The sequence below is a fragment of the Archocentrus centrarchus genome, chromosome 6, assembly GCF_007364275.1.
Source record: "Archocentrus centrarchus isolate MPI-CPG fArcCen1 chromosome 6, fArcCen1, whole genome shotgun sequence".
In the NCBI taxonomy this organism is placed as follows: Eukaryota; Metazoa; Chordata; class Actinopteri; order Cichliformes; family Cichlidae; genus Archocentrus; species Archocentrus centrarchus.
This window is the reverse complement of record NC_044351.1, coordinates 14,780,544-14,805,349: the sequence shown is the minus strand read 5'-3', so window position 1 is coordinate 14,805,349 and position 24,806 is coordinate 14,780,544. Positions and strand designations below refer to the sequence as shown.

The window sequence follows — 24,806 nt, the reverse complement described above, 5'->3', positions numbered from 1 at the left end:
GCTGTTTGAGGGGTTTGCCCTATGCCTGGTGTGGCTTGTAGCAGGTGTGTAAGCCAGCCCCATGTGTTGGTTATGGCTGACCTCCCTGCACTAAGGCTGGGCAATTAGTCCTCAAAATGGCTGACTGTAAATCTCCTGCAGGCAGGGTTGGCAGGGCCACCCCAAGGTGAGCTTCACAATGAGGAATTAAACACACAGTATTAGCTAACAGCAGTTTTATGATGTGAGGACTGGAACAGGGTTAGAAAAGGGGCAAGGATACTCCTCTGCACAATTACTGGGGGAGCAGTGCTGTGTGCTAAGTCCTTCTGACTTATATAAGAAATATACCTTCTACTGAAGTTTATTATATACTGTAGGAGCCGAACCAGGACAGGATCGTACTTGCTGAGCCAACACGGGCAAGCCAAAGCAAAAGAAACAAAACAAAAAACAAAACAAAAATGTTTAAATTGAACTACTATTTTTTTTTTTCATATTTAATTTAATTAGTTTTCTTACGTGACACAGCTGCTGGCTTTGCGTAACTGGGTCAAAGCTAAGAGACTATATAATACATTTTTTTAAAAAAAACATTTTAATCTTATTTTTGCATTTCAGTTAAAGAAGTATAAATCCGTCAGACTGAGCTCACTTTGCTCCTCATATTTAAGTTCATTGTTCTTCTCCATCTTTCTTTTAACCCGCATTGAAAAGACCATCTCAGCTTTACCCTCTCTCTTCCTTACACACACACACACACACACACACACACACACACACTACAGTTCCAGTGTCCAACAGATTGGCTGCCACTACTGTACTTTGCTATTAGAAATGGCACCATAACTACAGCCTGGTTATTAAATATCACAGTAACAGTACCTATTTTATTAGCATAGTATGTACTGTAACAGTACTGTAACAGTACTGTTACTGTATAATTCACATTTATTGTAACCATCCAGATATACTAGAGCTAATATTTAATCAGTAATGATTTTAGATTATGATTCAGAAAATTTCACAGCACACTGTTTACCATGGCTGTGTTCTGTAGCGTGTAAACAAACAAAACAAAACAAAGCTCTTTTGCACATCACTGGGATTTTGAATTATGTTATCTTTACTTCTGAAACAGAAATTGAAGGTTTCACCTTAGCTCTCTCTCTCTCTCTGTTTTTTTTTTTTTACTATTGCACAGGAAATCTGCATGGTTCAATAGACTCACCTGTTTTTGGTTTTCATCTGAAAGACTGCAGGCTAGACTTATTTCAAGAGGTGCACAATTAACTTAAATGTTTCCCTTTTTGCATTTTTTGGGGGTGTCACTGCCTCCTAACATGTCAGTGACACCATTGATTGCTTGACAGATGACAGATGACCCTCTGATAAATGGCTATTTCAAATATTATGTATCCATATATATATTGAAAAATCTATATTTTTGATAACATTAATACATACTATGCTAATAAAATAGGCACTGATCTGTTGTAGTCCTCAAATATAGTGTAAATTACCCTATTTTTCTTTTTCATTTTTTTAAAAAATGTGTGGGAGTGAAATGATGATGCAACTATGATTAATACACTAATTACATGAAGCAGTGCTGTAGTAATTTAAGACAAATGCGAGAACAATGCATATTTACAGGGCCACAACATGCATTAGAGTGTTTTTTTTCTTATTCCTCTTTTCTGACTTTTCAAGTGGGGAACCAGAAAAATAAATCAGGGCCCTCAGACCACAGTGGTCAAAATCTAGGTGGTTATAGGTTCTGAGGCCCAAAGACTGTGGTGTAAGCTTATTGGAGTGTGGGGGTGAGGGTCAGACAGATAGTGTTGCCTCTTTCCTCATAACCATCGGCTGATTTGTGAATATTGTTCCCCTTTGGTTTAATCTGCTGTGTGCTTTGAGGCAGAAACTATTCCCAGAAGGCTGCCGGAGGGGTTGCTAATTTATCTCCTGTGTATTAATGGTTTCTTGGCAGGAGAACACACCCCGACCTTCTCTTCACCAAAGTAAACAGGAGAAATGTTGACCTGTGTTGACCCAAAACCTTGAGATAGACTCCCTTCAATGATGAGCCAAGTGATCAGAGGGCATGTTTGAGTTTTTTATGATTAACCCTCCCACATTCTTCCCCCCAACAGACATTTATTCAGGGATACAGAGTCGGGTATATTGCTCTGTGTGTTGCTGCACGCCTAAAGCATAAGGGTCACCCTTGTAGGTTCGATACTTTAATATCTGATCAACAGCGTCCTGGGATGATTTCTCAAGGGTGTGCTGGCAGACAAAAGACATATTTGTTTGAGGGTGTTAGGTCCCTGTGATACGCCATATTTGTTGTCCCACATGAATAGTGAGGATGCCCTGCAGCTACCCAAGGTCCATCAAGCATAAAAGACAAATCAATAAAACACTACATCCAAGATGTATAATCTCATTAGATGGCTGTTACAGAGAAATACAGCCTAATATGATAATGCAGTAGTTTTTGTCAGTGGTGTAGATTCAGCACTTTGATTTTATTGCTTGTTGACTATGGTTTGCCCATCCTGATCAATGCCTTGGAGTCTGTAAAATTTTTGCTGTGTCAGCAGCCGTACCGAATGGGTAGCTGCAAATCTGTTCCAATGATTTCAAATTCTATTTTAATATGAAGTTTCTTTAATGACCAAAGGACTGTAAGTCCAGCTTTGTCTGCATTGACTGCATGCACTGTACGGGTGCATCACACAAAGATAGAAAGATACCTGCTTATTAGTGCTAAGAAGCATGCAGACAGTTTCTGCAATTTTCCTTCTTAAAACTGGAGCAGACATCTTGTACATGCTCTTAGTAAAATTAACCCTACAGCAAGCCATGTTATTTGTCAGATAGTTCCATTAAAAATGATCCAAAAGGTGCCAACACCACACACATGGCTGAGAGGCCCGTTTCTGTGACAGCCTAAGTGGCTACAGCCATAACTTTAAGGCCCTATTGAAGTTTAAATGGGTGAGTTTTTAAAAAAGAATCAGCCCTCATGCTGTTGTTTTGAAGGGACATATTAGCTCGAGACCAAAACCTTTTTTTGCAATAAGCTGTAAGCATGCTTTTTTTTTCCTCTCCTTCCTGCAAAGCATTTTAACATTGGATTCTATGAGGATTGACTCACTTTTGGAGTCAGCCTCAAGCGGCCACTCGAGAAGCTACAATTTCACAACTTCTTTGTTGGCTTCAAGTTTAAGACCCAGATATTGGCGCTCGGTCTGTGTGTAGAGATTAAGTGCCCCGGCTCCAGTAGAAAGGGCCATTTTTAAGACGAATTTCCACAAAGGAGTTTTTTGTCACGAGCCCCGTAAAACAGACTGGGTTGCTATAGCAACACGATGAGTTGCAAAGTGCCTGCGGACCCCGACACTTTATCAAGTGACATTCAATAATTTGCTGTTGATTGTAAATAGAAAATCAATGACTCTCCTTTGGGATGCAGAGTGCCAGAGAAAGCCAACAGTGGCAGTGAGGGGTTAGCTCTGTTTACTTAATTGCACCTGTGTTCTCAGCTCAAGATATTTGTGCATCTCCTTGAGAAGCAACTGCTTCAAGTTTTCAAGTTTTGAATCTCACCAGCATGTGTGCCTCATTTTTGTTTTCTTTGATCAAGATCAAATCCTTCTGCTCGCAGACTAATCAACATCGACCTTTGTTCTGCCAGTAAAAACAGAGAAAGAAACAAGAAAGAAGCCTAATTGTTTTTAAAATAAATTTTCTCTTTAAAAGAATATTGATTTCCTGTTCATTAAATTGTCATTCTCCTCAAACAGAGATGAGCCATATGAACTTTAGCCGGCATACAAGTGCCTGTAGTCAGTTATTTGGAAGTTAAGAAGTCTTTGCATATAATTATTATTTTTAGTATTAGTATTTTTTTTTTTATCAATCAAAACAAAACAGTTAAAACAGTTAAAACTTACACATTTCAGAGCTAGTAGTGATGTCATAACATTGCTTTGTTGTGTCCATCAAACAGCTGAAAACTAGAAAGAGCATGTCTATTGCATTTTAGATATGAATAGCAGAAAATGCTAACTGCCCGTTGACTGAATAGTTGCTTTAAATGACGAATTGAACGACTATGTGAAAACAAGCTTGCGCTGTGAGCAGAATGAGGAATGTACACAAATCTCAGTGTGCAACTTTGCTTAGCTGGTTCCCTCTCAGTATACTCAAAATATCTTTTTTTTAATAATAAATTAAATGAAGGCCCAATAACCTGTGTGTAATGTAACTATAATGCGCATGGTAATAAAATGTAATGAACACACGAATATAATAATCAGCCAATAGTGTTGTAAAAAATAAAGAGTGCGTAATGTAACAAATGATTAAATTCAGCAGTTATTCTTATGCTACCATTTAATTGAAGGCTTATTGCCACTTAAATAAGTTGCTACATTTTTAACTTATTGTTATAAATGTAACAACTTCACATATACAGTATTATAAGTAGATGCTTTGAGGCCCAACTGTAGGGTTTTCATGGGTGGACTTGTATGCTGTCCAAGTTCCTTTTCCACACCAACAGCTGTGCATGGCATGCAGTTGTGATTTGAAAAGCTTTTATATTACAATATATGTAATTAAATGTGTTTTTTATAAATTGCAAAATTGATGTTACAGGACTTAAAGCTTCATTTGTTGTAACCGACACTAAAACACGACCCATCAGACACAGTCTCATCCAATCCCCTAAGCTAGAGTTGCCAACACACCATCTTGCAGCACAGCATGCTAAATCATACACCTCTGCCTCGCTTTCTATTTGTTTGCAGGCTGCTCTTGTTTTCTTATCAGGAGCACAGAAAATAAGATTCCTGCCCCCTGGGTATCATCATAATTCCTGACTAATCTGTGCGCTGAAAAACAAGCATGTTATCCATCTGCAGGTCTGCTATTACCAGTGGATCTGTGGCCATTCGGATTCTGGAGCATTCCAGTTTAGGTGGAGGTTTTAAGCTGATCCTCAGGCACATAGATGATTTTCTCTCACCTGGCATGGCAAGAAATAAAAGTCACAAAAAAAAAAAAAACAAACAAAAAAAAATCATACAAGAAATGAAGGTATTTGTGCACCCACCAGGCTAGCTGAAGCGCTTGGAAAAGCACAATGAACAAGCCGATCACAAAACAAATTATAGAGTACGTGAGGGGTGCTGGTACCGGCCTGCTGCTGCATTGATGTAGAGCAAATTACTGTGATGCTGCCAAAGTCTGACTACGTGAAGATAAACTTAGTCTGCTTTTTCAGCTTTTCTAAATCTTATTATTTTTGACCCCCTATTTTTTTCAATTGGGGAAAATACATCAGTTGATTTTAGTAAACCTCAACCAAGGTCATACCGCACCAGCACTGCAAACCGTAATATTGCTTTAAAATTACAAATTGAAAACAAAAAGGCAGGAGATGTAATTCAGTTTCCTTCATGCTTTAATCTTTTCTATCAACATGTAAGTTTTCTGATTTAATGTCAGTGCTAACAGCTCACAAAATACACACACAGATTAGTTTTTTTTTTCTTTTTTGCTACTTTTATCATCAACAAAGATAAATGTGGTGTGATCACAATGTATCACAATGTTCCACAACTCTGCCTGTTGCTAACTTTATCTACTGTTGGTAACTGGCAGAAAGCACACAGTTACTTTATCAGAGAAAAGGATATCGGCAGCAAATCCAGAGCGATATTCTAAAAGAAGCCAAAAGTCAGTGGAGCCGTAGATTCGAGCTGCAGATTCAAGTGATGATTTTCTCTGGGTTTGTCACCGTGAGTGATCTCACTTGCATCACCTAGATCCATTGTTAGTTTAAAAAATGAGTTGTGCAGCTTCAAAGGTGCTACAAACCTTAACTTAAAATGTTCAGAGCTTTTTTGTAACGTCAGCTGTGAATGGTCTGACTGCCACTACATGTGCTTTATGTGAATTTGTCTCAACATGACTTTGGAAACCAAGATCAGGACGCTGCTATTGTGTCCCTAAAATGAGATGACCTGCTGGTGACATTGCCTCAAAAGGCACTGGCTAGGACACAATACAAGGCTTGCACTTTTTGTGTTTATGCTACTGTCAGCATAAGACTTGAATAGCTGGAGCAGAACAGGTTGGTATGGAGTCTAACCTGTTTGCCCCCTGAGCTGATTGTCTGTATAGATTGCCATTCTTTCTTCTGGAGCACAAAACTCTCATCCACAATCAAAGGTGTATTGACTGTGTATTGACCAGGACTCAGCCAGCAGTGCTCACAGTCTGAAATCAATGATATGCCTGTTGTACATGTTTGCTACTCGTCTATAGTGAGAATTGCCAGCTTTTGTGACACAAATTTATTTACCCTTTTCATTTGTTCTTGGATCTACTTTTTTAAAAGTAAAAGAGGCGATAGGATGAGTACCCTATAGATGATCTTCATTCAATGTGAAGGAATGTCATTTGGTTAAATACAATTGCTTTTTTGTTTTTTAATATCAAGAAGATGTAAAACTGATACAGTTTGTTACCCTCTCGTGCTCTTTTAAAAGACTGAAATCCATGTTTAGATTTTAATATGTAACATGTTTTTTTTTTTACCAGCATTGTGGTGGTTTATGCAGTATAGCAGGGAATTTCTTTGGTCTTGTTACTGTATGTCAGATGATATTGGAATATGATATAATAAAAAGAGTGTGAGCCCACTGCTCACAGGGATTGTATCCAGCCACAAATACAATTACAGTCTCAGGCAACAAAAACAGCCAGCCCTTCTGGACCTCTGCTCAGTCTTTGCTAGATCAACAGACACATAGTTCAAAGTTATGCTATATTTATGCTTGAGTGCTTAATGCATTTGGAATTATTACTATTTATCAACGGGTGGCTGGGGAGCTTTAACAACCATCAAAGCTAAACATATGGGAACAAACATTTTCACTTTCATTCCCTCAGAACTGCAGGGAGGCTGGTGCAGCAGTAATGCAGGATATCCTGAGGGTGTGCTGCTACACGGGTGGTGTCGGGGTCACGGTGTCATGCGGTTGTGAGTATTTTCATGGCAGCAGTTGGGGTTGGCCGACATACTCTACAGCCTGGGGTTAAATGAATATGAAAACTGTCTGCAGTATCCAGCAGAGATAGTAGTGGAAAGATCTTGTCTTTCAGTCACCGCGCCCCCTCACACCTCTCTTCTCCTGCAGCCGAATGTGTTAAACTGAATGTTTCCTCGCTGAAAAGGTCACTACTCTGACATGTGTTTAACTGATAGAACATTCACTGCTCGTACTGTGAGCCACACCTGGGTCACACATGATGTATTTCTAATGTGTTAAAAAATTGGATTACTTAGAGAGCTTCGCGCACAGCTAAAAGGTGATGAAACTATTATTCTGAAAGGGGATTGGTGATGTGATAACAGTTTTAATGAAGCTGTGTGTAATTCTAGCTCTCCCTGTCCTGGAAATGATAATTAAATTCAAACTGAACATTTTACAGATGATGCTCATAAATGTGACTCTGGCTGTAATATTGATGTTACTGACATTTCTTTGGTTTAAAGGAACACTTTGAAAACATATCAGATCTCAATGGGGGGGGGGGGGGGGGGGTCATGCTGAGCTATCTATACTGATATGGATGGGTAATGTGTTAGGAATGAAAGGATGCTTCATCATTTGATGGAAATGAAAATGATTCACCTACAGAGGGCTGAATTCATAGATACCCAAAAAATCAAAGTGGAAAAAATTATATGACAGGCATAATAGAAGTCATGTCCCAGAGTTGTTCTACTGGATTTGGGTCAGGTGAGTGTGGGGGCCAGTCAATGGTATCAATTCCTTCATCCTCCAGGAACTGCCTGCATACTCTCACCACATGAGCCCAGGCACCAGGAGGAATCCAGGACCCACTGCACCAACGTAGGGTCTGACAGTGGGTCCAAAGATTTTATCCTGATACCTAATGGCAGTCAGGGTGCTGCTGCCTACCCTGTAGAGGTCTGTGTGTCCCTCCATGGATATGTCTCCCCAGACCATCGTGACCCACAACAAACCAGTCATGCTGAATGATGTTACAGGTAGTATAACATTCTCCACGACTTGTCCAGACACTTTCACTACTACATATGCTCAGGGTGAATCCGCTCTCGTCTATGAAAAGTGCCAGTGGTGGACCTGCCAATTCTGGTATTCTATAGCAAATGCCAATTGAGCAGTAAACAAAGAGCCCACTAGAGGAAGTCAGGCCTCCAGGCTGCCCTCATAAAGTCTGTTTCTGATTGCTTGGTGAGAGATATTCAGACCAGTGAACTGCTGGAGGTCATTTTGTAGGGCTCTGGCAATGCCTATCCTGTTCCTCCTTGCACAGAGGAGTAGCTGCTGGTCCTGCTGATGGGTTAAGAAGCTTCTATGGCCCTGTCCAGCTCTCGTAGAGTAACTGCCTGTCTCCTGGGATCTCCTCCATGCTATTGAGACTGTGCTGGGAGACACAGCAAACCTTCTGGCAATGGCATGTATTGATGTGCCATCCTGAAGGAGTTGGACTCCCTGTGCAACCTCTGTAGGGTCCAGGTATTGCCTCATGCTACCAGGAGGGACCCTGACACTAGCCAAATGCAAAACTAGTAAAAAAAAAAAAAACAACAATCAGAAAAGATGAGGAGGGAAAAAAAATGTGTGACCAGATCCCAGAAGTTTAACTGACTTGATGCTGTACTCTGATTAAAAAGTGTTCCTTTAATGTTTTTTGAGCCGTGTATGTAGACAGAAAGCCTGTTCCAATAGGAGATGTAGATTTAGGTAGACATAGTTATTTACCAGGAAATGAGGGTTTAATGAATATATATTGTTGGGTTATGGGAAATGAAAGAACCTCTGTTTTTGGATTTTTTAATTTTTATTTTTTTTAATTTATACTTTGACGTGTTGCTGACAATTTTTTTCGGTCCACATGCCACAAATTCATAGAAGTTTAATATTAGCTTAATGAGACAAATTTGTGAATCAAATCAAATTGCAAAACATATAAAAAGGATTGCTTGGACTGAAAATTTCTCTCATCTATCACAGTACTGTCATGTTGTTCAACAATAATTTTGATCATGTGTGTTTTGCTGAGACACATACCACTGTAGGTGTAGGTACACATCATGCACCAGTCATACTTTCATTTACTCCTAATCCCAGAGCATAACCAGTGCTTAGCATCTGCCACCTCCTCAGAAGTTTCAGCAGTCAGGTAGAGAAAAGCTGAAGCTTACTGTCTGATTTGCACTTTGTTTGATCTTCAGGCACACAGGAGGCATCCGGTTTAACCAGATTTCGCGCAGGATGGCTCTGTGTGTGGTGTGCTGGAGTTTTTAATTTACATTTTGAGAGGTGGGATGATGTGTTGGTGAAGAGTTATACAAAATGATGTGACAGACTTTTTTAAAAAGTTTGGTTTGCCTCACCGTAAGTTAAACAAAAAAAAAAAGATGAGAAGATTTTGTGCTTTGACCATAAGGGCAATGACACATTGTAAGATCAGCAAATAATGCTTTTATTTCTAATTAATCACTGATAATTATATTGCTTGACTTTGTGTGCTTTTCTGCCTATAAATCAGTTTGCCAATATGCTGATTGCTTGAAAAGCAACATTACAAGTGTTATCATTTAAAGGAGCCTACAGGGTGCTATTTTTAGCCACGGTCATGTTCCCACATGAATTAAAGATTTGAGCCTTTTTAATAATTTATTGTCATTCAGAAAGATGTTTTGGTTGGGTCCACACGATGTGGCTACGCTGGCTTTGAAGCACCCACCTATGCTTTTGTAGGTGCACACTGGACCGATTCTTTTCAGAGCTGTCATGCAGGCTACATCGATGATTCATTCATAAAAGACTCTCATTTAATTACTCCCAAATCAGGTCACATCGATGCCCAGGAGAAGCGGCTGCTTTACAGTGGCAGTGGGCGATCAGATCTGAGGCACACATCAAATCACAAACCGCTCTCAGGTCCCCGCGGCTCTCCATTCATGTGAACAGGATTTCAATCTTCAGTGCTTACACCAAAGAGATTTCTGCCCAGATGGTGTGTCAGTACTGGCCTAATAAACCTGTTTATGTTTTAAACACTGTGGGGACACTTGATATTCCTTGCAGACATTACCACAGACAAGTAATCACAGCAATAACTCCTTCTTATTAAAGCTCCAGCTCATTTAGGATGCTTTCATGTTTGCTGTCAAGGTTACAGTTAAGTTTACACAACTGCCATCACGCAGCTTTGTCTCACACTAGCTTGGGGTGATCTCTGGTTATCTGTTCAAACCAGTCATAAGCTTTGTGTCTGTTTAGCTTAATAATGCTATGCATTTCCTAATATCTCAAATATCAGCTTTTAAGAGCATCTTATTTCACCTTCAGCTTCTGCCAGCTGCTCTACACACAGTCGAAGTGACTGACAGCCAAAGCTGTCTTATAAGGTAGCTGTTAGAATGGAAAGTAAAAATATGCTCAATGTGTTAGCCTTTTTGAAAGTCATTTAAATGCAGTGGATGTCAGCTTGTTGAACCACATGAAGTGGAATATTGAATTGATCCAACTTTTGTGCTCTGTGTGATGGTTGGTGGTACTTATCCCCAGACAAAAAATCAATACAAATACAGTTTGTGGGTACTGATTATGATTTCACATTCCATGCCAGAAGCATCCGCATCAGTTTGCTTTTGCTGCTCATTTTAGTGTTTGTGGGCTTGTCTGTGTGCACTTACGCAGAACAAGACAGACACAGAGGAAGCCTGTGCGAATATTAGGCAGACATGTCAGGTGGTTACAAGCGGTTACAGCTACACCATATACCTGCATGGCACACTTGGCTGAAGGTTATAACTCCAGGTTTAAGGTGAGCTCAAGTATCAGTTTGTTTGAAAATGCAGTTAAAGAAGCCTCAAAATGCACCCATCAAAGTCAGGACAAATTGGTTTTCCGCTCCCTGTGATGTCAGGTCCATTAACTAAGAGAATGAACACGACTGAGAGCCTGTTTCTACTAGAGCAGGCAAAGGGCAGAATAGATGATAAACGACAGCTGGACAGGAGAAAAGGACAGTTGGGAAGTCAAAGTCAAAGTGACACAAGGAGGGCACAGAATCACCGTTCATCAATTTGAAATGGCGACTTCATATACGGTAGCTCATTTTGTTCCCCATATAAATGTTAAACAATACCTTTCATTAGGTTTCTTATATTGTTAGCATAAATCATAACTTCTACAGGCTTTCAGGGACACACAAGGAGACAAATTATAAAACCCATTGAGTGTCACCCTGTTGGAAAGTAAATGGTTTTACTAAATGTAACTTTAATGTGTAAATCGTGCCCTCAGGTTGCATTAGAAATGCAGTCTCAGGTAAATTCACCCTGTCAAACTGTAAAAGCCGTGGCCATAAAGTAGCTTGGAAGAGCTTTTATCAGTCTTAATGCACTCTTCAAAGAGCATCCCTCAATCTGCACGTCTCATCGAGAGGTGCTGCTTGACCGCAGGCAAAGGCTACTGTATCAGTCTCACTTCACAGATGATGAGGAAAGACCATTTGGGTGACTGATGAGCATCTTAACCTTAAGGGGTCACTGAGTGCGCCATCACAGAGTGATGGTCATCCAGAGCTGAAACCTGAAAACGCTTTTTCGCATGTACTAATATTGAATACTGTCAGCAGATTCTCTGTGTAATATTTATATTTTTATGCAGGGGTAGATATATTACATATATGATCCTTAATGGCTTTACATTTTCCATCTGACTATAGGCAACCAAAAAGACTTCCTAACTTTTCTTCTTGATGTGCAATTTTAGAAGACTGTTTTCTGACGCACACTTTCGACATACTCCTCTGTTCATCAAAAGTAGTATCATATCCCCGCTCCCCAGTCTCCCAACAAGTCTCTTTGATGTCAAATTGACACTTTAGTGAACAGCACTTCATGGATTTGATATTGCCAGGCAACTGCAGAAAACCCACTCCTTGTGGCTCTTTCAGGTTGACGAGAGGCTAGTACGGAGGTTGGTTTGGTGGTGGGGATGATGGTAGAGGAAAGATGGTGGAAGGTATTAATCATAATGGTGATTTCAGTTTGGCTTGCCTCCAGGCAGCGGAGCAAAATTAAAGCCCAGAAAATCGGATTATGGGCTCCTTGGGGGGTTAGATGCCCAGTAGCCAACTGATGAGCACTCATCCACTCTTCACTGTATTCTGCAGAAATGTTGGCTCGGAGGCCAATTTGTTAACAGTTATTGCTCATTTCTTGAGGAGCTTCCTGCTAGTGAGGGGGGTATATTTGATATTTGATATATTTTCTCTGAGGTCTCTGACTTTGCTTTTACTGCCAATTTGCTGTGGGGACACCCATTATCAACAACAGCAGTAGTGCCTGAATTATAAATGTGTGATGCCTGTGTCAACTAATTTTTTGCTTTTGACAAGGTTGAATAATGCCCTGACAAATGTATGTTGTATCATGACCATTATGCTGATTGGTCCATTTTTTCATTTTGCACCTACCACATGTTTTCTTTATTGATTTTCTCATTTAGCACGAAAAAGTTAGAGAAATAGGCAAAAACAGAAGGTTTCTTGTTTTGTGTAACAGATAAGGCACAGAGGCAAGCGGCAAAATCAGAGAAAATTGCACACGATCTTAAAAATGTAAACCAATTAATCATTTTTTAAAATGTCCAGAAAGAAAAATGATTTAGTCATATATAAAACAGACCAGCACCAAAGAAGGATTGACTAGATTTTTTTTTACTCATCATTAGTAAATTATTTCTATATATAATCTATTAAACCATGTGTTGAAACAGCATTTACTGCTTTAGTTCTCCTCAGCCAGTGTAATTCCTTATTTCCAATAGAAATGCACACTAGGCGACAACATATCCTCCTCTCTCGGAGCAGATAAACCCAATGAAAAGCCTTACACGCAGGTAGGTCACACATAAGCCTCAGAAACCCTTCGCTGCCCGTAATGTGTGGTCTCAGTGCAGTCAGCCCTGCCCAAGCTTCTCACAGTAGCCGTTCACACAAAGGAGCTTATTGTGTAACTGTGCCTCAGTTTTAATGAACCAGCGCTCCTGCTCTGATATACTCCTCCCTCTTTGTCAGTCCCCTCCCTTTCTGCCATGCTTCTCATGAATATCACAGTGCTCTCCCTCATTATTCATGAGCTGGTATCGGTGTACTCATGTGCGCCGAAACGGAGGTAGAAAAAGGGGGGAGTGTCTCAGCGAACGGGAGTCACAACTCTGGTGTCTGGTGTGTGTGTGTATATGTGCGTGTGTGTGAGAGAGAGTCTGAAATAGAGGGAGGGGGATACAGGAGACACCCCGGCTGATGCTGAAACGGCTGCTGCTGCTACTTGTACGACTGCTGAAGCTGCTGCTGCGCTGTTCACATCTGAACCTTCTTCTGTTAGGCTCAGCTGGAGCTTTCTGTTCCTCTAAGCTGGGGTTGCTTATGACTGCCTGAATGTGTGAATGGGACGCCTGAAAAGAGATGCTTGCTAAGGAGTGACTGATGAGAACCAGCGCTCCGGTGTGGAGGGTGACCCCCTGTGTCCGTACCACCACTACTTGGGGAGAATTGGACGCCTGGCGTTTCCACGACAACTATAATGGGCTGCAATCTGTGCACTTTACAGAAGCGAGAGGAACATTACAAGCTCCTGTATGAGATTGCACAGGTGAGGCATGACCGACTTTGGTATCGTGAGTGTGTGTGTGTGTGTGTGTGTGTGTATGAGTCATTGTGCATGTCTTGAGGAGAGCAGTTCTAGTCCAGAGCCTCGTTCAGAGTATTTCATGTAGGAGATTGAAATGGTATGAATGAGGGATTAATACATATACTGTGAAAGTGAGGGAGCATAATGGAGAGAGGGGATTCTAACTCACCAGCAGATGTGCTTTGAGTAATGAGCAGTAGCTCAGAGAGTAGCTAGTGTGCAGTCCATTCATCCTGCTCGAAGAGCTGTGCTGAGGGAGCAAGTTTTTTAATAGAATAATAGCACCTGGTTTCTACTACATGATTTGTTTGTTCTGATTTCTTTCTTGGATGATGTTCAGTAAGTGTTGCCACACATTGTTTTTTTGTATTTTATGAAAAGTTTTCATTTGGGGCTTCACTGCTGTGCCAGCAGGTTGTTTCTGTTTATATTTCTAGTGGAGCCCTTCACTGTGATGGTCTTGATCTCAAATGTAATAGAGCCTACATAAACACAAATTTGGCTCATCTGACTGCACATTTATATCAGTTCCCTTACTATGCCTTATTTAGGCTGATGCAGCTATAGGAGTGTTTGTTTGTTTGTTTGTTTGTTTAATGATGAAATTACTTCTTTGGTAACAGGATTATATATGCAACAACTTGAGCATTTAGTCAGATAACGGGCTAAAAGGCAGAGAACACTATCTCACAGACTGAGGTGGAGCCAAACACATAAACAAGCATTCACCTATCCACCTCCATTCTCCCCATTAGCTTTCTTCCTATGACAGGCTAATAACTATGAAGCAATGTGTCTCCTAGAATTGGAGTCATGCTCATTCCCCTCCCTAGCAGTATTGCCTGCCTTCACGCCGCTGTGATCACAGCCTCATTAGCCATTTTATACAACCATCCTGTGCATTAATTAGACGTGAAACGTCTCTCTTTACCCTTGTGAAGCGACCGGGTGAGAAGTAGAGGGGGAGGTAAACCAGCTTTGGTTAACCACTGCCTGTAGATTTAAATTCATATGCACCCTGAGATGCTGCCAAACTCTGGCGATGAACATTGTCAGTGAGATTTTGAACTGCTTTAATGGCCAGAAAAAGGTGCTACACTAAAGGTGCGCTGCAAGCGTCAAGATCAGCAGCAAAGGAAGTTGCATTCACTAATGGTCTGTTTAATATTAGCAAACAGAACTGTCAAGGGACCCTGAAGAATGAGTAGGAAGCCACTGCAGTGCCTGCCTCGCCACAGAAGGATCATAAAAATAGTGCTGTCTTGGTGCTTATCTTGGCTTTCGCGTCTCTCTCTGCACCAGTTGTTAAGAAATAGTGTTGACTCCCTTTCTAGTACTCTAGCAGAAGGGGCTCAGTATCCGCCAAGTGGGCCAGTCTCCAGGGCACAGTTGCCATTGACAGGAGCTCTCTGGCATGTCTGCTCACCCACTGATATACTGAGCTGGTTCAGGCATGAGCTGCAACATCAGCACCTACTTTCTGACCACCACTGTGGGAGGCAAGACGGAAAGGATATGGAGTAAGGAGGATAAAGACCGAGACAGGAATAGAGAGTAAGCTGTTAAAGATGCAGAGTGAAAAGAAAACCAAGGGAATGAACAGGTGAAGCATCCTTAACATGGTGAAAGAAGGAACTGTTTCTGACCAGTAAGAAACAGTAAAATCTCTTTTCACAGCCTTGCGTGCACATGTTCAAACATGTCCTCTGAGACAACAAAATAAGCAGTATGTGCAGTATACAGCAGGATGGGTTTAAAAAAAGAGAAGAGAATGCTGAACAGTGAGGAGAGTCTCCTCGAGTAGTGGAGCTTTCCCTGCAAGATCGTCATCGTGCCTTTGTGGTCAGGAAAAGTATGATGTGATAATGAAAAACTGTACTCACTACTCAAATCACCAACAATCTAATCGTCTTTCTTACAAATTGTCACACACACACACACACACACACATACAGACGCACACACTTGCTATGCTACTCTACTATTATTATGCAGAGTTGGTGAGTGTGTGTATGCTAATGAGGTAGAAATGGCTCGCTGGTGTCACAGCGTGACTGACCAGCCTTGTGGCAGGTTGATTTGAAGAGCCGGAGACAGTCACAGGGGTTGGTTAGCCACCTTTCTCCCCTTTCCTTCACATCCAGAAACAATTTTGACACTCTCTCCATCTTCCTGACCCTACAAGCTGTGGGAGATTTATGACTAGCTGGCTCTCTCTCTCTCCATTTCCTCTTTCTTCTATTCGCACGGCTGCAGGTGTTCTGCATGAAAATATGCTCACCTTTCTCGGCTGGCCTGCAAAGCTATCTCACAGAGCTGACGTTTTTTGTTTATTGAATCAACTTTCTTGCCCGAACTCGAAGACACAGCAATCTTCTTGTGACCTTGCTCTTTTTTCTAAGTTTCCAAACTCCCGTTTGTTTTTATGCTACAACTGATTAACGCTTGTCCGTCTTTCTTTCTTCCACTGCTCTGTTTGATTCCTCTGATTGCTCATCTTCTTTGATTGCATTTCTTTTAACCTTTGCTCCAGCTGATCTCCGTGGGATTCCACTCCAGTTAACCTCCCAGTGATGAAGTTTTCTTCACTGGAGACAAAACCTTGTTGAAGCTGTTGACCCAAGGTTCAGCAGCTCCAAAGCGATAGTCAAGCAGATTCTTACAGCATATATTTTCAACCACGGGGCTCAGGCTATTTTGCAGACAGTAACATACTGTAGCTGATTCGCCCTGTGATCTGGCAGGGTTTTGAAATTCCCATTGTGTCCATGAGCTCCCCTCGTGAGTGTCACGCATTGTCTGCGCACCACTAAAACCCAGTGATGTGTGGCTTTTTGTGGCTAATTAGCAGGATGGCAGATGTTGATGAGAGGAGGAATGCAGTGTAGAGTTAAAGATTTTTGCAGTGAGTAGATGCAGGAGCAGCCTACGTTGCGGTTCAACAAAAGCTGTTTTTGCAGTGAGATTGCAATCAAAACCAAGAATCCACCTACAATAGATCTCAAAACTTCCCAAAACATAGCAGCCCGCTGCCGTGCAGAGGCTTGTTAATGAATTTCACCTTTCATAGTGCACAACACATAACTCTCCATATTCCATTATCATGTTTTGTAATTGCCCAATGAGCCTGGCTTTCTTTTTTGTTAGTAGAAGTTTTGAAAGCAGTCAGTTTTATAAGTTTTATTAGGCAGGAGAAGAATCACTCTCCACTGCATTTGAGAAATAAATGGAAAGCAGCTTCTCAGCTCAATGAGGCACAACAGTCCCTGATAACTTGCTGATGCATATGAATGAGAATGAGGCACCCACAGCATGTGTGCGCACGCACGCACGCACGCACACACACACACACACACACACGCACAAGCATACACACCTTTCTCCAGGAAACAAAAGCACACAGTAAGTGAATATTCTAACTATAAAAACCAGAAAGAGGCATTCATGAATTTTAGAGTGGGACAGCGTGCAGGAGGCCAACTGCACTGTAATGGAATCTCAGAGTTTAGTGATGTCATGTTGAGCAGGGTCACACGGTTGACAGGATGGGACAGACAGATGTGAAATGAAGCAGATCTGGAGTTTATGTTTTCTGTGGCGAAAGGCAATTCCCAGTATGCCGGTCCTGCAATTGGCTGGATATTCTATTTTGTGTAGTAGCATCAGATGTGAAACCTGCGGACTGGAGGCAATCTAAGGGGGACACAGATGACTTGCTCCTGCTTCTGCAACGCCCCTAGCCATGTGTGTAATGGGTATGTATTCCATAAATGTTGAAGAGTTTTCCCAAGAGCCAGACTACCTGAGAAATGGTTGGCAAGCTGCACCAAGGGGCCACATAAAGCGAGTATGCGCCAGTATACTTTTGTTTTATTTCAAGAGATGAAGACTCTTTTTTTTTTGCATAGACGGTGTTACTGTATACATGAAGGTCTTTTCAAAACTTGAATAATTTCTTCTTCTATTGTTATTACTGGTACAAACTGGGGGGGTGTTTGTAAAACACTTGAGCTCTTTTTCTGTATTTTCAAGAAATGCCTGTCATGTAAATGCCAGAGTTTACACGATAGTTTGCATTCTGGAAGTTGTCACATCTGGGGGATCCCTGCAGGCTTTTCTGAAGCTGTCATTGCCATCTTGTGGTCTTTTTGCTTTGTTTCGCCGAGCTATTCATCAGGTGTCTGTGATTTGTAGTGATATTTACAGCTACAAAAATCAATAGATAAATAAGTAAATAAAGCCTTTCTGTTTCTTTTGCTGTGACTTTCCAAGAGTGCAGGTTTAAATGAATCTGGAGCTGTATAGTGTGCACACAGTTTTTCTTTTCTCATTTATCTCACATGTCATGTTCAACATGCATCGCCCGTAACTTTTTCCAGTATTGCATAACAGTTTCATAGACCAACAAATGAAGTGACTAATGACACTACACACTAATTAAAAAGTAAGAAGTTGTTAGCAGGTCTTCAATAAATGGGAATTGAAATGGGAAAAAGCTACGTTTACAAGAAGACCCCCCCACACACACACAAACACACACACACAGCCATAATGCTCTTTGAGCATGCCTGTATCATGGGCCTGGGATGGCTTTGATGGTACATTAAGGCTGTTGAACCTTGCTCTCACCCCCACTGCACCTTCAGCACTATCTCCAGACAACTACAAATGTTCTCATCTGTCTTCTTGTCCCATTATGTTTTTTTGAAAGATGTCCCTCAACCATTAAAATTGATGGGACTGAAGAAAGAGGGGGAGAGAAAAATGTGCTGTTTGATTCATCTTGTGTCCACCCTGGAAAGATTAGCCTGAAATATAAACCAGGCTCAGTGACACTTTTACTATTCCCAAACAATACAAAGGTCCATATTTTTGAAGCTGCCATTTGGAACATGGACAGACACATGGCAGATGCGCATACACAAATTCTTCTTGTGTGTAATTTAATAAAAAAAAAAAAAAAAATGCAAATATGCTGCAATGATCTTTTCTTCTCTTACAAAGGAGCATTATTTACCTCTCAACTCTGTAGCATCACTTTAAGCATCTAATGTTATTTTCCTACTTATTAGAGCACTGCAGAGAGTATTGCATAACTACTGCTTCACGCTGGCTTCACACTGGCTATGTAACTGGGGATTTCATAGTCTAATTTTGTGAGAATCACATATCCAATTGCATGAGTGCTTGTGCATTTCAAATTGCAGCTCAAATTAGTTTTCAAAAACAATGTTTTCGATGAGGTGAAATTAAAAAGGTAATTAAAATCCAGAGCACACATTGTGGCGCAGAGTTGTGTGCCCTACTCCTCAGATATAGATGATGCTACATTTGGCACGAGACATGAAGTCAATGGGTTTTATCAGTTCTTCCATTAAATCTCCCTATGGAGGAGCAAAAGGGATTCAAGAGGGAGCTGATGAAGTGACCTTTTTCCTTTTCATCTGTTTCTTATCTCAATAAGAACCCAAGTGACCTTTTTTGCCACATATCAAGCTCCTGGACCCCTTTGTCTCCATACGACTCCCCAACCCAAGATGAACAAGGCTCTTCAAAATTAGTTTTATTTCCTGTATGTGTGTCTGTCTGTATTGATTTCTTTCATCTTACTCGCAGCCACCACCGAGGAAAAGCTGCACAAACAAACCATGACATGCCATTTCCTTTAGTAAACTAAAGCTCTTTCTCTGAGAATACATTTCTCAACATTTTAACTTCTTGTTTTGGCCGTCTGAGGTATTCAGATAAGGACTATGATCGGAGGGTTTTTATCTAATATATATGTACAGATATGAGAAGAAACCAGTTATTAAAGCGAACAAAGTCCTAGAGGTACTCAAATAAATACTGAAGTCTTTTGACATCCAGCTTTGGATGCAGTAATAAGCATCCTGATTGTCTTGGCCTGGCAGCCACAGGCCAGTGGAAACCTGCTGAATAGGGTCGTAGTGATGCACTCGCTTCTGCATCCACTCTAATTGTAAGGACACCGTATGGGTCTATCCTGACTCCGAGGGCTCACCTGAGGGCTCTGGAGAGAGGGTCCTCAGGGAATAAGAGTAAACATGTAATGTAATTATTTCCACCTGCTCCTAGTAAAGAAAGCCTAAATTTTATTTTAGTTTGCACAAATGCAGCATTGATTACTTGGGATCAGTTATATGAACTGATCTGGAACAACAGTCCACAAGCTGCTGGCATTATATCAGTCCAGAATGACTGGCTGGTTTAGGATTTCCTTGATGACACTCATTTCCAGACAGTAACTATAACAGATGTTATGAGTGTAGTTAAATCAAAATAGAAACTTAAGTGTATATTTACGAAGCATTTGTTGATGATGACTGAAGGCGACTGCTCTCAGGAGGACGCTGCTAGAAATTCTCTGCCGCTCCTTATTTGATGCATGAAATCAAAACAATGTGTGCATGAAGCTGTGACGGCCCTTATAATTAGTACAGTAATGTACAGTAGGTTGGCAAACAGCACAAGCCATAGACTGTATTCAGTGTAAAGACCACACACACACACGCACACACACACACACACACACGCGCGCACACACACACACTGTTCATAATCAAATTCACTGGCCTTCAGATCACTTTGAATTCATTAGAGTTAAACAGTGGTTGATTATGACTGGGTTTAAAGGAAACTATTGCCATGGTTCCATGACCATAATACCTGGCTTAAACTTCACAAGCTTCTTACCGTAAAACCTTAAAGTGAGTGGACATAAAGGCTTGTCCTTTCTATTCTAGCACTCTAGCCAGGAGTGAACCATACTGGTTTGCCTTTGTTTTGTGATTCTCATCCTCACACTTATTTACCGTGCAAGTCTCCCTTTGGAAGATGGCATCAGCGTGGCATCATCCCTCAGTAATACTTTGCCGTGTCTTAGTGCATGTTTTAGCTTCACATTCTTATCAAGATCAAAGGCTGTCAACTTTAAATCAGACTGCAGGAGAAAATGAACTACATGCCTGAGAATATCAATGGCAGTTCCCAATAAACCCAGGCATCTTTGTTAATGAAACGAACCCACTGTAAAGTGATGGAGATGTCGATGTGTATGGGTGTGTTTGTGTGTGTGTAAAGAGCTGGGATACAGCAAGTTATCATGGCCTGAGGTAAATAAAATATTTTCATTTGCAGTCTTTTTGTTTGTCACCATATCCCAGCAAGCAAGTAAAGGACAAAGAAGGCATAATTTTCAGCCCCCATTATTACCACCCATGACTTGATATCTAAGAACATGACATTATGCATTTTCTTTTTTTTTTTTTTTTTTTTTTTTTTATGCATTTATGCATTTATGCATTTTCAAGCAGCTTGTTTTGTTTTGTTTTTTTCCCCTTTCCTTGCACACGTGCAACTAAAGTGTGCAGGCATGACTGTTTATGAAAATATCAGTATGCATGTGAGCATAGAAATGTGTGTATTCTCAGAATTATTTGTGTCTGTCTAAATTGGTTTCTGTCTGTGCCTGATTACTGCAAGTATATCTGCGTTTGTGTGTGTGTGTGCGTGCGTGTATGTCAGTGTGTACATAGTGGCTTTTGTGCGAGACTTTTGGACTGCTAAATTATGCTAACTTCTGTGTGTATTCGGTGTAAGTGTGAACAGGCCTGACAGCTTGTGCTTTTCTCTACAAACATTGTTGAAAACAAAGAGCACACACAGAGGGCTGTGCATCTGCATCCAGGGTGCCTCTTAGCTGATTATCTGTGTTTAAGCAGACAGGAGGGCCCTCATTAATTTATTGCTATTCATAAGAATGCATTTTCCCCTCTTTTCCAATTAGAGCTGGGATGGATTTGTGCTGGAAACACAGTCGACACATTTAACAGCCATAACAGAGATGGGAAGAAGTTATCTTCGGCGTGCGTAGCAGGAATAAGAATTTAGAAATCCAAGAATTGGAATCAAAATCTGTTGATAGTTTTATATTGGTCATAGTGTCACTGCACAGGCAGTGGTGGAGTGATTTTTATTTAAATTCAAAAATTATTTTACATTATTTATTGTATCCAGGGAAATTAACCAACACCAAACATGAAGCCTTTACTGGGGAGGCTGATATCAGTTTCCAGCGCTAAATCGCCGGTGTGTTTGAATTGTTACCTCCAGCTTATCACTTGAGCTTGCTGATGGCAGCCAGACTCACTGTCATCTTGTACGCTGCCAACCTGTGCTGCTCACAGCTGTGCATTTATTAAAGTTTATTAGTGATACAGATACATTTAGATGGAGACTTAAAAAGAGTAATTAGGGACATAATAATGAAGCATGTTCCCCTCTTGCAGCTAATTAAAGAAAAAAAAAAAAGAGTATCATTAAAATCTAGTCATATCACACCCACATTCTCTAGATAGAGATTAATGATAAACCTTCATAAATTTTAACTTAAAAGAAAATTTAACTTGATATGAAGTTTATTTGCCATATTATAGAGAAAAACTGTTTTGTTTTGGTATTTCTGCATCTTTATTACCAAATATCATAGCAAATTTGTAAAATAGTGCAGCAGTTTTAAGCTGGGCATATGGCTGAATTGTTTCACAATAGCAAAAATAAAGGAAAATATGTATAATAATGATTGTAAAAACTGTAAATATGAACTGTGTTCATCTGTCACAGTATCTGAGCTCTACATTACTGCGGGTGTTGTCAGTGCTGCTACTGGAGGGTGACAAAAAGGTCCTCTTATTATTTATTTATTTATTTTTTGCCACTGGTGAAATGAAAGCAGACCTGACAGTATACACATGCGTTCTCTATTTGTGTCATATAATGCGTTCAGCGTCCAGTTTCCCCGCAAAGTTATAAAGTATCAGCTCCAACATCACTGGTGACATTTGGAGAAATCAGATAGTGTGAGAGCCGGGGCTGCATCATCTATATTCGATGAAAAGAAGCGACAAAGCCTGGAGTTCTTGTGGAAGATGCTTTCACTGACAGGTCTTTTTTTTTCTCTCTTTGCCTTTTTTTTCCTTTTAGTGCCTCTACTTTTATACATTAATCTCGGCATAACTGTGACTTTGGATTGTCTGTGACAGGTGTGTATGATTGCAAGTGCATGCTTGTATGGAAGGATGATGGTCACAGATGTCAGGCTTTTGGTCTGTGTATGCGTAAAAGTGTGTGTGTTTGTGTGTGTGGGGGGGGTGTCAGAGGGTTTCAGGGTGACACAAAGCCCCCCCCGCCTCAGATGAGGCAGCCATGCTGGGTGTCACTCCACAGGTCACTGGGCACCCCCTGCAGCTCCCGTGATAAGCCTGGCCTGCCAGCCATTTGATGGGAAGGCTGACACACACACCCCTACCTGCACCACAGCTCGCATGGCCAGGCTCTAGGGAGGACAGCGATAAGAAGCTCTGTGAATACATCTAGTGCCGATTCCTCAGGGCTCAAATTCAAAAGAAAACTCAAAACACAAAGAGACATTTACATTCAGTATTATTACCCAGGCAAACAAAGAGCCCCTCGCTGTCTGTCCTGAATTGATGTGGTGCGTAGGGTGACTGTTGAAGTCCGCTGTGGCAAGCCATGCAGTGATTTTTATTGTTGCTGCCACTGTCACACTGACACAGTTACAAAGGCCTTGGTTTTAATTGGTTGCATTTGCAATGAGAGCATCACAGTGGCTTTTTTAAAAAACTCGAGTCTTTCTTGAATGAAATCAATGTCTCATCAATGGAGGGCGCGTTTCAGCTGACACCTCAGTGTAAATGTAATTTCATTGGATTGCAAAATCAATTTAAAAGTCCAAGTGCATTAGAAATTGAGGTAAGCGTGTCTAACAGGTTAATTGATTTACAAGAAGCGTTCCATATGAAAGGGTTTGTTAAGCGATTATCTACATATGATAAATTGTGTTTGTTGTAGAGGAAGAGCAAAATGAAAGTGCCGTGTTCAAATTCTAGCCCAGTTCATTTTATGTGACATGCATGTGACAGAATGCAAACTATTTTTTGCAATGTTAACACATTGTTGTAAAACAGCAGCTAGCAGAAGTTCACAGCAGGAACTCGACGCAATCTTTGTGAGGTTGGATTGGTGACTGTGTTTTCTCCCCCGCAGCACTGCAGTCAACCCAGCACCTCCTACACAACCCAGATCCTCTCACACTCAGGCCTCCTTCCTCACTGTCTCAACAACACAAGCCTGGCAAGAATGGAAAAAACAAGACTGACAGAATGGAAAAGGGTGGGGTGGGGGGGCCTGTCTTATTCATTAACTTGTTTGTAGAGAAACATAAAACTGCATTTATAGGTTGATTTAATAAGGCTGACAGTATTGCACATAAATATGCAGCCATAGAAAGCATGGGTGCAATCCAAACTCACAATTTTAGTCATCCGGCCTCAGCCGGAATGATTTCATATATTACTGGCTGCGGGCAAACGATTAAGGACCTGCCTGACGAGAACAATTTTATTACAGATTGGTTAGCTTATAGACAGATGTTAGTATAATACCACATATTGTTAGCTCATAAGAGACAGTAGTGGCCCTGTGTGAGTCTCTTTTAGTTGTAGTTTAGTACTGATGAAGGAGAATGTTGTGTTTTGTTGATGTTGGACCTTACTTCTGCCTTTGATACTGTTGACCATCAAATCTTGCTCAATAGGCTGAGACACTGGGTGGGTGTATTTGGATCTGCCTTAGAGTGGTTCACTTCCTTCCTTAGTTGGGTTTAGGTTACTCTTTCTAACTGGATGAACTCAGTTTGATTTACTCTTAATTTTTTTTTTTTTTTTTTTTAATGAGACCAGCTTCCCATCACCATAATTTCTAATGATTCATAATCCAACTAAAAAATGATAGCAAGTGTGCTGACGCCTGGTTTGGTGTAATGTCAGGTATTAGAGTAGATTTTAAAGGTAAGAAAAAGCAGAACCTAAAGACGGAGCTCTTCTATACATTGTGATGATGAATCTGTGATTCATGATGAACCGGACCACATTAAAGCTGGCACAATAAGATCTGTTCAAAAGTATCATCTCATCTTTTGAGACAGAGTGAGAAAGTT

At 40.8% G+C, this 24,806-nt stretch overlaps 1 protein-coding gene across 3 annotated transcripts in view; it reads left to right on the top strand.

Moving 5' to 3' along the window:
* The window catches only part of LOC115781117 (PDZ domain-containing RING finger protein 4), a 152,063-nt gene that overhangs the window by 90,153 nt on the left and 37,104 nt on the right, over positions 1 to 24,806 (top strand). Inside the window, exon 1 of one of the 3 annotated variants that reach the window (XM_030730548.1) lies at positions 13,352 to 13,729. The exons of 1 other annotated variant lie outside the window; for it this stretch is intronic. In XM_030730548.1, coding sequence (XP_030586408.1) covers positions 13,661 to 13,729 — 69 coding nt within the window. In that variant the 5' untranslated portion in view covers positions 13,352 to 13,660. Of the gene's footprint in view, positions 1 to 13,351; positions 13,730 to 23,928; positions 23,981 to 24,806 lie in introns of those variants that run through there. One more of the 3 variants, XM_030730549.1, reaches the window with a different exon arrangement.